This window comes from Brachypodium distachyon, chromosome 2, assembly GCF_000005505.3.
Source record: "Brachypodium distachyon strain Bd21 chromosome 2, Brachypodium_distachyon_v3.0, whole genome shotgun sequence".
NCBI lineage: Eukaryota > Viridiplantae > Streptophyta > Magnoliopsida > Poales > Poaceae > Brachypodium > Brachypodium distachyon.
In genome coordinates this window covers 46,881,310-46,895,226 of record NC_016132.3, presented here as the reverse complement: position 1 = coordinate 46,895,226, position 13,917 = coordinate 46,881,310, and the positions used below count along the sequence as shown (strand labels likewise).

The following is a 13,917-nucleotide window of genomic DNA, read 5'->3' as shown; positions in this document are numbered from 1 at the left end:
TTTTATGCAGATACAAAACATCTCGTATCATATATAAGTACAAACAGGCAAATGCAACAGGTGAAGTTATCCGGGTCCAAAACTCTATTAAAAAATTGGGAGTGTCTCAACAAAGAGTTGCATGCATGTTTGTAGTGTAATAATCTCTGTGCTAAATATTTTTACAGCAATCCAATGTTTTGCACAGGGATAAAACTTATCAACTCAGGTTTATAAGAGTAAATATATAGTTATATATTATTTTTTCTAGAAACATCTCCATACTTATACAACAAAAAATTATCAAATAGATATATTCGGGTTTGCTATATCTAAATCGCCTAATTTATAGTTAGGGATAAGTTGATTGTTCAACCATTGGATCTGGATCGTGCTTTATAATTCGGAATGAACGATGGAGAAGAGGGAGTATGGATGACGTCCGGATACTGATCTGACGGGTTTGATACTATCGAGTGAGATTTAAGCCTTTTGCTTAAAACTCACGCACCTGAGATATAGACACACACATAGATATTTGGCATGATAATTAGAGACTTTTGTCAACAAATATATTGTTACATTAATATCGCTACAAGAAATATCAAATAATATATTTATTGTGTATGTAATTTTTTTCTCGCGTGCATAGCCACAAACACAAATAAGAATGAGTCAATCAGAATAGTCACTCGCTGCTATTTTTTGTGAAATGATTTCACGGAGGAGAAAAGAATGGTAACAACTCATGCAAAGGGATATACCAAACAGTATATAAATCAAACTTCACAAACACATTTTTTTTGGAAAAATGTATTTTCGTATGTAGTTCACTGCAACAAAATCTGAACTCATCAGAAAGAATTACAAAGTTGAAACATGATTAATTAAAATATGAACTTGCTACAACACATATCTACTACCGTTAAGCAACGTGACACAAAATGCTGGTAAAGAAAAGACAGTCGAGGTAGCAGTGAGCAATATTATACATTGACATCAATGATAAAATGAACAAAATACCTAAGATGGTGGTCTACAAGAGCACAAGAAACTACATCTCCTAGAGAGCCGGTCCTTGCCCCAAGCACATCGACTCCCATGGGACCCGTCATTGCCATCGTAGGTATTGTTTAACCTATGGTCGTCGTCGTTGCCTCCTAAGGCGCTTTTCTCGGACGCTGTCCAAATGCACAGTTTGATCCTTCACCGTCGTCTACACCAAGCACATCGACTCTCAAGGGACCCGTCATCGCCATCGTAGCTATTGTTTAACCTGTGGCCATCGTCGTTGCCTCCTAAGGCACATTTCTCAAACGTCGTCCAAATGCATATCTTGACCCTTCATCGTCATCGTTGCCTCTCATTATTCATACTTAAAATTAACTTGCTCATCAGAATACAAATCTAAAAGACCCGAGCAGATGCACATCCAACAACGATGCAAAGAAGTTTGTACTTCTTTCATCCATGTATTCTTAAATGTGTGATACCTAATCTAATTGACTTTCTGATCAAAGTGATGTTTGTGTGGACGTGATTAAAAAGAGGCTGAAGCTAAATTCGAAAGACTCAGATGTGTTGTACTGAGTATGTGTATCTCAAAAAGTTGGGCGTAACCTACTTTGACACATTATCAGAGTGCAACGTTATTAATGGTTGACCTGACTCAGCGAGGTTTGCAAAAAAATAAAGGGTTGCATCTCGTGTGAGTGCAGACAGTAGAGAGCTCTTCGACTGCATCACCACAAGAGGTCCTATTCGCTAATGCTAAGTTGATTAGATCTGCGTTAGCAACAACGTCGTAAAGAACTTAAGAAAAAACACTTCATAAGCCGTGATTAAAAGAATGAGAAAAGAAATAAAGTCTAGAAACGAAAAACAAATTCACGTCGTAAAAAAGTTAAAAAAAAACAATTCATAAGCGGTTAAAAGATGAATTCCGAAACTACTTTAGGGCATTCACAAAGGCTGACTCTTAACTAACTCTTATTTAAAATTTGTTGATGTGAAACAAAGAGAAATAGGAGAAGAAGAGAACTGACTCTTCGTGAAGATTCAGACTCTTAAGGAAAGAGTCGACTAAGAGTTAGCTAAGAGTTGACTTTTTAACCATTGTACAACATCGCATTTAATACTAACAAATCATGTAAAGTCAGTTTAAAAATATAAACCATTGCACGTTTTGTTTTACCGGTGACTCTAAATGACGTGGAGAGTCACTCTCCCATTGCGGATGCCTTATTGTTTTGCCAGAGGGCCTAGAGCTCCCTTTTTCTTAGTTACTCGTTGCCGAGCATCCCCCAACCGGCCAACCCCGTCGCTCGTCTTCCTCCTCGCGCGAGCACCGCCACAAGCGCCACAGCCCCCTCGCTCCGTCGCTCATCTTCATCCTCGGGCAAGCGCCGACACCAGGTTGATCTCTCCTTCGGTCCTCTCGCTCCCGGCCATTTCTCCTCCCATCACCTCTGTAATGGTTGGGCGTCTTCATGTAGAGAATACGGCACCTGTAACTTTTTTTTTAGCAAAAGCACGACTTTATTAACTGACGATAGAAAGGGGTACAATGGCATCGTTCCACGGCTTCGGAAGCCAAATGTGCTACCGTGGATTCGACGGCACCTGTGGCTGACTGGTTTGTCACCCGTGTTGGTCTGTGTTGGGCCTGTAGCCATTTGGCTGGGCTTCGTAACGTGACCGAGGGTTTATAATCGGCACGTGACTCTCTGTGGTGAGGCTTCGATGAATCGAAAGAAAGCAGTTCCTGTCTTTCCCCTTCTTCCTCCCTAAGTCTCTTCTCCGTCTCAGATCTGAGCACCTCACCGGCGGCAATCATACCGGCGGATATCACAACCTCACGGATGGATTCCGGCCTTTAGGCCCCCGTTTCATCTCCTTAATCTCCCCCCCCCCCCCCACCCCCAATTCGTAAGCGAGGCAACCCTACTGGGTCCTCCGCCCGTGATTACAGCCATGGAGTTGCCGTCCAAGGAAGATACGCAGCCGAAGCCGCGTCTCATCGTCCGCCTTGGGGTATTCCTCGCTTCCCACCACATCCTCTTCAGGTTTGCTCTCATCTCCCACTTTGGCATCAAGCGTAATCACCTTTTTTTTTCTTGTTCCCTGACGCATTCCTCACCATTTCTTTGGACAGTGTTTTGTGCTGTTCCGCGGGCATTATCGCACTCCTCTTCCTCCCTTCACTAGCCAAGAGCACATACCTCTCAGAGAATGCTCTTATACCTGGTATGCCATCTTCTTCCTTTATTTTACTGCAGTTCTCTGGATCTCTATTAATTTGTAGTGCAGCTGTCATTACCTTAGCAAATTAGAGGATTGCGTATGATATACCTTATGGTGTCTGCGTTCAATAGTTTTAGCAAACTATTCATATCCAGTTAGTGTAGCAGAAATATCAGTTCATGTATGCAAGCAGCGTATGACCATCCAAAGATGGGGCATAATGTTCTTTGGGAATTTTATGAATGTAGGCTCTGCAAATCCATTATTTTCCAATGAAGATGTCATGGAAGCTAACAAATTTATCAGAGGAATTGAAGCTGTAGCTGGGGAATCAAGAGGCGGAAGGTATGTTATTTCTGTACAAATTCCATGTCAGTGAGCTTTAACAGTAGTATATGTCCTTGCTTGTACAAATGTTCTGATTCATTTCTATGTTCAATATATGCCTGCTGTTAAAGTGTTTGTATGATACAAAATAACTGCGAGGGTACGAGACATGCACTGAAAATTATTGGAGCTCCACCGGCCCCACTCAACATGCATGAGGTGTATGTATTCATGTCCAATCCTAGGGATTGAACCCGAGTGGATCAGTACTTCAAGCCTACTGTTAAAGTGAATGTGATAAAATTTGCCGTAATTACTCCCATATTTTTGTTACACCAGTAAGCATTCAGGGCGAGAATCTGAAATGCTTACTCCCAATATTTTTAGTAATATTAGTAATATAAGCATACACGTGGAATCCATGCAATTATGAACTTTTTTTAAAGGGGTGCAATTATGCAATTATGAACTTAAAAGTACATTACGTTTATACATACACACAAAACTAATTTCATATGTTCGTTAAACTAGTGTTAACCATTAAATTCATGCCAATTTTGGATGGTGATAATTGCCCATGGAATAAGTGATCATGAACAATGAATAATAATTGATAAGTCAAGGAACAACAAGTATAATTTTGTGATTGCCAGGAGTAAATAGTTTTATCTGTGCTTGTTATAATGTACAGTTTTATTGCAAATGTTACAGCGTAATGCCTAAATTTATAGCGCAACAGATAAAAGATCTGGGTGCAGAAGTGTGTTACCATGAGTTTCTCCCTCATAGCAAGCATTTTCACCCTCTGAAGTTCTTCACTTCCATGGCAAAGGATTTGCCAGTTGAACCTAATGGCACCTACACCAACTATGGAACAAATACTATTGGCATTATACGAGCTCCTAGGGGTGATGGAAAAGAAGCAATAGTATTGGTTACTCCTTATAATTCTCAGAGAGCTGAATCAAATGAAGTATTATCACTGGCTCTTGGTTTCTCTGTCTTCTCCCTCTTAAGTCGAGCTGCATGGCTGTCAAAGGATATTGTGTGGCTATCTGCAGATTCACAATTTGGCGAATATACTGCAGTTTCCGCATGGTTAAACCAGTACCATAATCCTATGTTTCTGGGTCACCCAACGATGTTAGATAGCAAGCTGTTTGATGCTATACATGAACCTGATGGTATCACTGAAAAGGCAGAATTTATGGATTTCAAACGTGCTGGGACGATGGCTGCTGCTCTGATATTTAAAGTTGGCGAAACTAGGAACCATGGTGATAGAGATAGTCTTACGATGTATGCAGAGGCATCTAACGGCCAAATGCCAAACTTGGACCTTCTGAATGTGGTGCACTATCTAGCTGTGCATAGGCAAGGTTTTCGTGTGAATATAGAGACAATTAATTCTCTGTTGAGTTCTGCATGGCTTAGGGTTATTGCTGAAGTAATTCAAACTCTTGGGAGTTTGTTGAGAAAAATAAATCCTGACTGGAAGCTTGATATCAAAGCCCCTGATTATGTGGAGGGGACTGCAAACCTCGCTAGCTCTATGTATAACCAGGTAATTGAACAGTATAGTTTCCATTTTATCTTAATCAATGCTTTTCTACTGTACTCATCCCTTCTTGTTGGGTTTTTGGTAAAACAGGCTCTTGGAGTGCCCACTGGATCTCATGGAGCATTCCGTGACTATCAAGTTGATGCGGTTTCCTTAGAATTTTCACCAACATTTGATCTGAGAAATGAGAACGCAAAATCTTCATTTATTGTAAGAGGTGGAAGGTCAGTTCTTACTGTGTTATTTTAGGTTGCATTGCTATTAAAATGTGTCAAATTTCTCGTAGTATTGATATGCATCGAATAGTTTAGTTAGAGGAAATTGGTAAGGTCAATGACCTTGATAATCAGAGAACATAACTCTGCACCCTGGAGGTTATAAACACCTGCTATGGATTTTAAGACTTAGCTTGCTGATAATGTTTCTTTGTTAACAGGCTTATTGTAAGCATTGCTTTCATTTTTTGAGAAAAAAGATGCCTGTTCTGCATTTAATAAAGCACGTGGTCAGCACATAGTTTATGTTTATCTCACCATATTTTGTTTTCCGTTCCAGGTTAATTGAAGGGGTGGTACGTTCTGTGAATAACCTGCTCGAGAAGTTCCATCAATCATTTTTCCTCTATTTCCTTGCAGCTCCAAGCAAGTTCGTTTCAGTTGGTGTGTATATGATTCCTTTTGCTCTGCTTCTGGCACCCCTGCCAATAGTTGCTGCTGCTCTTGCTGACAGCAAAACCAAGGGAAAATCATTGGATGGCAGTAAAACTAAGGTTAGTGCTGATAAAATGCAAGCTGAGGGTGGATCGTGGAAATGGCTTCAGGCTGCAAGAGTATTGCTTGTTATCCAGTTTTGGGCAGTGATTGTTTCATTACTACCATATTACATTAGTCAAATTCCTGATGGTACTCCAATACAAAGTGCAGTGATTTGGGTGGTGCTCTCCATTATTCTACTGATCATCCTGTACACCATGTTTGGCTCACCATACTCCACTGGTGTTGAATGGAAACTTCTAAAAGCCACGATGATCACTTCCATCTCAATAGGACTGGGGCTTATGTCAATAATAAATTTCGCTACTGCTCAGCTTGGGGCTTTGATAGTGATCCCAATGTGTTTGTTTTCTCGACCACTGAAGGCACGGGTTGGGAAGAATTCCTTTCCTCGGGCAGTATTGTTGGCTGTGAACATATTTATTGCTGTGGTGGGTTTTCCTCCAGCTGCATTGTTGATTGTGAAGGGGGTGTCCAAGGGGTCATGGACGTTAGACATTGGAGAATTTTGGGCGTCGATGGAGTTCTTGTGGGAATGGAGTAGCGCTACGTATCTGTATCTATTTCTCGTTCATCTCCCTTGCTGGCTTTTATGCATCCATGTGTTGCTGCATCCATGCCGCCAAGCGGGATCAAAGGTTAAGCTGGAGTAGCCTGGTGGTCTCAGGAATTGTTTGGAGTCTAGTGAACTGTGTAACATATAAGTCGGAGTTTCTGTAAGTTTTTCTGTTTGCTAACAGTTTTTTCTTCAAAGACTTGCTTTGTTTTAGATAGAGAGGACCTATATCATGGTCGATGTGTGAATGGTGATGCTTTTATCTTGCCGATGCAAACGAGCTCTTGTACGGTGTTTCAAGCCTTCTGGAGGCGATTCGAGCTTGTACAGATTTTTTGGCCAGAGATGATAATAGCTAGTTTTTCCTTTGTTCCTACATAGTATTTTCTATCTAGTTGTCCATCAATTGTTGTCCTTTATTAATTGGGTGTTGTCCTTAATTATTAATTGGTTGTTTTCACTCTCACATTTGATCTGCGCCGCATGTTTTGGGTCTTGGATACGGTGATGCACGTGGATAGGCTGTAAGTTTGCACTGAATAAACGTTGCAATGCAGCATGTTATTATAAGAAAAGGGTAAAATGGCCCAACAGCGTGCACCCCTATGCTGCCGCGACGTCCTGAAAAGCGTTCTTCATACTGGGCCCTCTAGGCCAGGGCACGGCGGCAGCCTCACTTGCAGGCAGCTGTCGCAGGCCGATGAAAGCATGAGCTAAAAGTTGTCCTTCAGTTTCGCCTTGTCCTGAAATTATTATTCTCGATCACGCAAAGTCGTATACTGTCGATCAAGTTGGTCGATGCTGGTTTGGTTTGCTAGGTGCTTGTCCAGACGCAGGATATATGGTGGTTCACACTGTTATTCGCGCCAAAAACCTGTTGTGCACTTTGCAAATGCCCGATTTGTACAGCAAGAGGTAGCATGCGATACAATATGAGCCTACAATATATGCTTCCATTTCTCCTGCTCCCTGTCATGGCAGCCGTCCAGGCTCGCCCCGCCAGCGCGCTTCCGCTGCTAAGCTGAACTGCTAAAGCACGCCAGGCGAGTTGGTAGGGACGATGATCGAACCCCGGCGTGGCACGACGCAGCAAGAAATAAACGCACGCACCAGCATCGGCATCGATCGGCGCGGCGAGGGGACGTACGTGGACGCTAGCTTCTGCCCTTTGGGCGCTGGAATGGGCCGCCGCACAGCCCTCCGGCCCCTCCTGCGGTTTTTTTTAAACACAGTACAAACGCTGGTACAAGCACGCACGCACACTCATTCCTATGAACGCACGCACGCACACTTTACCCCAATGAACAACTCTGGAAGACTGGTCCGACACATCATATTGAGATTGACGAAATCGTCCGACACATCATATTGAGATTGACGAAATCACCACAGGCGTCTCATAATTGACGGGTACGTCACTCTCATTGAAAACATTTAGGAAAATCTGATCGTCCATGTCAAGTCGGAACTTGAACCTGTTACTTACGTGGAACCAACCACCGGTGCGTTTTTTCGTTTGCTCGGCGCGCGCACGTCGTCGAGATAATAATATATGCACAAGCCGATCGAACGCCCGCAGTTTACTTACTTCGACGTGGAAAGGAGGCGAGGGCGCAACGCAGAGCATGAAAGGATCGATGATGCATGCAACGGGGAGATCTCGGGGTAACGAGATTGATTATTCATTCCCGTGGGCGTTGCATGCGCTCTTGGCCTCTCTTGGGCTTATAGGTATAGAAAGAAAACGTTAACAAACAGCATCGGCATTGCCAAGTCGCGGCGTCCATGGATCTCAAGGATCGTTTTGTTCGAGCTTTTTGACCTGGGGGCCGTAAACTAGGCTGTCCAGGTACGTACAAAAGCAAGAGAACCCCACTTGTTTGCCGCCTAGCTAAACTTAAACAAAGTTAAGTGCCATTCTTGGATCACAACTGTGTAAGTAGTACTCCGGGCAAGCCAAGAATACAATTCTTAATTTTTCCCATCTGGAGAGGTCATGGCGACCTCGCACAATCATCAGATCCACGGAAGATGAAACTTGCCGATCATTCCGTGTTGCTTTGAGGAAACCAATGTAACGCCACATGCTGTCCGGCTTAGCTGCGTGCGACAGATCCACTGCAGTTTCAGCCTTTCATTAGCTTGCAACAACCGAGACATACAGGTGGCCAACCGTTTCACCTTTCAAGTTTCAACCCTGTGGCACCAATGCAAGTCTCTTTCCTGAAACCCTGACGTCGTAACTCGTATATGTGCACCGGTGTTTATTACTCCTTTGATGCAATCCTATGATCTAAAGGGAACGTATTGAAAATTTTCTGTGGATTAGAATGCTCTTTTTTTCTCTCCAAAATTCCTATGATCCAAGGAGATTCTTAAACTCAAAACATTTTGCTATAACAAAACAGAGACGGGCTGGACATTCTTCCAGTGGTACTAATACAGTAGTACTGCCTACTGTTGCCTGGACCCCTGTGGATCATGGCTTTGCCACATCAGAACCAGACTATGGGTAAAGAACTGCACCTTTGAATTCAACGTGGGCCGGTTTAATAATTACGCGCAGATATAACGACGCGACATCTCTTAAATACTCTCTTCGTCCCATATCAAGTGACTTTTTATTACATGTATCTAGACGTTTTTTAAACGTAGATACATCCAGCTTTGGACAAATTTGAATCACTTGTTATGAAACGGAGGGAGTAGTTGATATGGGAACGATGTGAATGTAGGTAAATTACTCGTAGTTGCTTGTGGCCCTAAAAAAAAAATAGTTGCTTGTGGTTGGTGCCATACGAAGCTTCTCCGTATGATTAACCTTTCTGCAGATGGAGCAGATTGGTCAGTACAGCTGATTGTGCCATATGTACTCCTATATCAACCCAGCCACAAATAATTATGGTGACATGTCGTTCTTTTTTTATTCTGGTGGATGAATTGTGACATGCCATGACTCATGAGATGATGAGATGGACATTTGGATCATTGGAAGCTAGCGCAGACATAATGGATAACTGTTAACTTCTTCTACTACGAAATAGCCGGTTCTTGTTTTTTCCTTGGTTGACAGGAGCCGGTTTTTTCGTATCAATTGGTAACGTCAAAATCGAAATCTCCATCCCTCTGCCCCACCGTTTTTAATCACGCATACAGATGCAGTGAACTTCTCTTTCAGCCGAAGTCAACTTTTCCTTGAGATCGTAACAAAAATCCTCTGACGACAAGGCGTCCTCCTCGCCCACTCCTGTCCCAACACGTGCCCCGCGTGTTCATACACACTTGCTGATCCACACGCCCAGCTCCCGTTTGCCTCCTCTTTCAGTATCAGCACGCACACCGTATTGCTAACTGCAGCACACGGGGAACATACATATCCTGCGTGCTGTTGCCCTGAAGTCTGAATTCTGATCCAGGTTCGCACGACACGAAGGAGTCCCGAATCCGCTTTCCTCTCGCTCCGATCCCGACGGCGGCGACTTCATGGAAAACTTTTGGTAGTTATGCGTGTCCTGAAAATAAACGACGCTGCGAGGATACAAAATAATTTTATGCGACGAGGCAAGCCGAAGACGACGTTAGAGGAGAATGATAAAGAAAACAGAGCCCGTTGCCCGGATCGTGCATGCGCATGCAGCAGTACGTCTTGGCTCTTGAGTCTCTTGACCAGTAGAAAATTGGCAAGGAAACACCAACTTGATATTCTGCATGGAAGTTGAACATGTGGGTCCAGGTACCTCTGCAAATCCAGATGCAAAGATCCATCGTATGATTGGCGGTTTCGGTCGGTGGTCAGATCGGTTGCCGTTTTAATTCGACTTCCGTTTTTGTTGATTAAATTATCGGCTGTTCCAGGTCTACATGGGGCGATTCGGAGCCGAGAAGGCATAACAAAAGCATATAGCACCAAGAGAATGTGGACTTGTCGTTCGCTCACTAGGAAAAAAGAAAGCGAGAGAGAAAGGATTGCATTGCATTTGCATGATAAGTCTGACTTGTCTTTCGTTATTGTAGTGGACATCATCAACATGGGGTGGCCATGGGCTCATGGGCTGTCTTTTTCTCTTTTCGGCGTTTCCTTTCCAAGTCGTTCCTCTCGCCTTCTGGACGCTATGATGTCATGAGATTTGAAGGTGTTCTGTTGATCTGGAACTGGTGATTATTTGCCTTGTGGTTCGCTAGCTGCTGGTTGGACCTTTGCCTGCCTCCAAAGGGTGGGACGTCTGTCTGAGCTATAAAGAAAGCGAGAGAATCTCGTCTTACATATACTCATGCAAGATAGAATCCCGTAGAAAAATAATTCGGATTGTTAAATTGTAATTTAAATTAGTTGACTATTTCTGGTAAGAGGACTAATTCAATACAACTCCCACCCAAATTCAGAAGAGTAGGATGGGTTTTTCACGTTTTTTTTCTTTTACTTCCTTTTGCTCTCCTTTTGCCTAATCTTTTTCTTTCTCCTGCCTCCTTTCTCTCTCGCAAAGTATATGCAGCGTAAATTATTATTTCAACAATCCCATCGGTGAGATGATGCGAAATTGTGTCTACTATGACGGTGTGAAATTTCATCTCGATCCGACGGTGAAATCTCCGGTCAACTCCAAAACACCAAGTGTTGTTCGGATTCCTCGCGGCCATTCGTAACAGCATGAATGTCTGACTTGTTTGAATGTTTCCCGTTGATTCAATCATTATTTCGACGATCCCTTGGGTGGGATTGTGTGTAATTTTGTCTACTAACACAGTGTAAAATTTCATTGCGATCCAACGGTTGAATCTCCAGAAAACTTGAAAATACCGAGTGTTGTTTGAATTTCTCGCGTACCTGCGAGACAGCACAAACGTCCAAATTGTTCGCATATTCCCCGCTGCCTCAAGAAAGATTTCGACAATCCCTTCGGTGAGAATGTGAGGAATTTTATCTACCACTACAATTTGAAATTTCGTCGCGATCCAACGGTGGAATCTTCGGAAAATTGTAAAACACTGAGCGTTGTTTGGATTTCTCACAGCCGTGCGGGACAGCACAAACGTCCGACTTGTTCGCATGTTTCCCGTTGGCTCAAGAAGTATTTCGCTGATCCCTTCCGTGGGATTGTGCGGAATTGTGTCTACTACAACCTCGTGAAATTTCGTCGCGATCCAACGGTGCAATCTCCGGCAAAATCAAAAACACCTAGTGTTGTTCGGAACCAGGTGGAAAGAAAAGAAAAAAATATTAATTAATGTCCATCATGCACTTTTTTATGAGTGGTACGGAGTGATCTGAACCGTCCTTGTGTTTTCGTTGGAAGAGAGAGGGGTGTATTGAATCGTAAGTCTTCTGGTAAAGACTGAGACTCCTTCGTAGTTATAGAAGGCTACCTAGCTGTACTAGTGTGATCTTATAATTAAGGCATGCAAGTACGTGCGTGGGACAAGCTAGCAGACTTAGCTCAGTCCTCGTTTTTCCTGTCCGTCTCCTGTCGAACAGATTGTCCGTCAAGTTAGGCACTTGCCCCTTCCTTTGCATTCGTGTAACCGAAAGCTGCATGCCGATCGAGCATTCTGCGTCTCTAAGCCATCTTGCTAATTAATGGCTGACGCACGTACATATCGTGACTGGTTGTGGTGGCCTGCAACTGCAGGGCATCCATAACAACGTAGTACGGTCAGAAGGTTCGGTGGGGTTTTGCTGTTTCACACGACGGAGATGACACTGATACAAGCAATGGGTTATCCTCAGCCGCATGGGAGGAACAGAGGAACTTGGTCCATCCCCTTATCACCCACGTACGACCAGCGGACTGTAACATGGCCGACTTATCATAATCGAAGGACAGTTGTGCTGACGTACACGTCTTAACAGCTGATAAATCCATCTTACCGGAACCAAATTCGACCAACCAACACAGTAGCAAAATGAGAAAGAATTGCCTCATAATTCGATCTGGGAACACGAAAAATGTTCCTTACAACGACCCGTGGGGGCATTCAGAAGCCGAGCCCCTCAGTTTTCTGTGTAAAGGGGATGCTTTCTTCCGGCTTCGTTTTCTGAAGTGCGTTCAGGAATCGGTACTTGAAGTTGAAGAGCGCGCGCAGGATTGCATGCATGGATTTCCAAGTGCCAAGTGTCCGGGGTGATAGACATCAACATCATCAAGCATCAGGGAATATATACAAAAATAGGTGTAGAGCCTAAAATATCCCCTAAAAGAAGGTCTAGACTTGCAAGCCAAGGACTGAATTAAAGTCGCGCACCACAAAAAAGAAATGGTACTCCCCTGTTTTGTTTTTTTTCATTCTGAGGTGGGCAACTTTGCGTGAAGGCGCATGTCGGGAATAACTCGGGTTCCATGGCTGAAAGCCTGAAACACGAGGCGCTCACGTACACGAGGAAGACCAAATGCATCGATTCGTTCTCAGATGGATTCGAAGCAAACGGAGTGCTCAAGTGCACATCGCCTTTTTGGCTATATGGATGGCATTTTCTCGTGGCGTTGCTTTCTTCCACCTACTAGCTAGCACCTTCGAAAGGTCGGTGTCTTTGCTGTAAACGAACGGGGGCCGTGGCAAGGACCACATGTGGCGAGAGGTTCCGATTATTGATTGGTTTCCCCCCATTTTCTCTTTACTCATGTGAGAAAAATCCAGGTATTTACACCATCGCATCTGTTACTCCGTAACTGCTGCTGTATTAGCTGGAGTATCTCCACGCCAGTGGTTGTCATTTGCCCCAAAATAACTTCAGGTGCAGCGGTAGGTGGTAGTGGGACTCATAGCTCCCACGAAGGTAAACCAGATAGGCAGACACTGATATTTTATAGGGAGTAGTCGTGACTTCAAATGGAGATTCGGATCCTGATGATGACATGGCATCTTGGCTGGCGCTACAGATTCCCAAAGCACCAGACCAGAACATCTATGCACATCATGGCCTCATGGGTGGCGGGTGGCGTTGTTTTAGCCAAACCTCGAATATAATTATAATAAAAGCATAAAAGCGACAGAATAACAACCCAACGCAGTGAGATCTGACTTGCGGTTGGTGTGCACATAAGCACAATCATCCACGGTTACCAACCAAATATTACGCTTAAAAAATATAGTACTCCGTACTACTCGCAAGCTGGAAATTACTGTATTTGTTTAATCGGCCCGTGAACTCGTGATGCATGCAACTTGTGCAGTTGCGTTGTGCCCCCGTCATTTCGAAATCGTGCAGAGTTTGCCGATGGATTCCGATCGACTTGGTGAGATACCTTCTAAAACTTCTCCTGGCTCTAATCGATATGAATTTCGATCTTATGTGAAACAAACCAATGAGTGGATATGGTCATATGGCTTGTTAGTTGCAGGGCAAGGAACGCAGGTAGTCAGGTTGTTGCAATGCAGAAATCAATCCTGCCTTTTCTCAAACCATATGTAGTCCAATTTGGTGGCGATCGAACGTATTTAGTGACATGGACATGTAGCAGCCAGTGGTGAGTAGGACAAGC

General features: G+C 43.6%; 1 protein-coding gene across 1 annotated transcript; it reads left to right on the top strand.

Moving 5' to 3' along the window:
* The first annotated feature begins 2,704 nt into the window (after nt 1–2,704).
* On the top strand, nt 2,705–6,819 carry LOC100840623 (glycosylphosphatidylinositol anchor attachment 1 protein). The gene is made up of 6 exons (XM_003569523.4): nt 2,705–3,044; nt 3,134–3,225; nt 3,471–3,567; nt 4,261–5,113; nt 5,201–5,334; nt 5,666–6,819. Exons 1-6 carry the CDS (start codon nt 2,953–2,955, stop codon nt 6,534–6,536), a joined length of 2,139 nt encoding a protein of 712 aa, XP_003569571.1. The 5' UTR covers nt 2,705–2,952; the 3' UTR covers nt 6,537–6,819.
* The last annotated feature ends 7,098 nt before the right edge of the window (nt 6,820–13,917 follow it).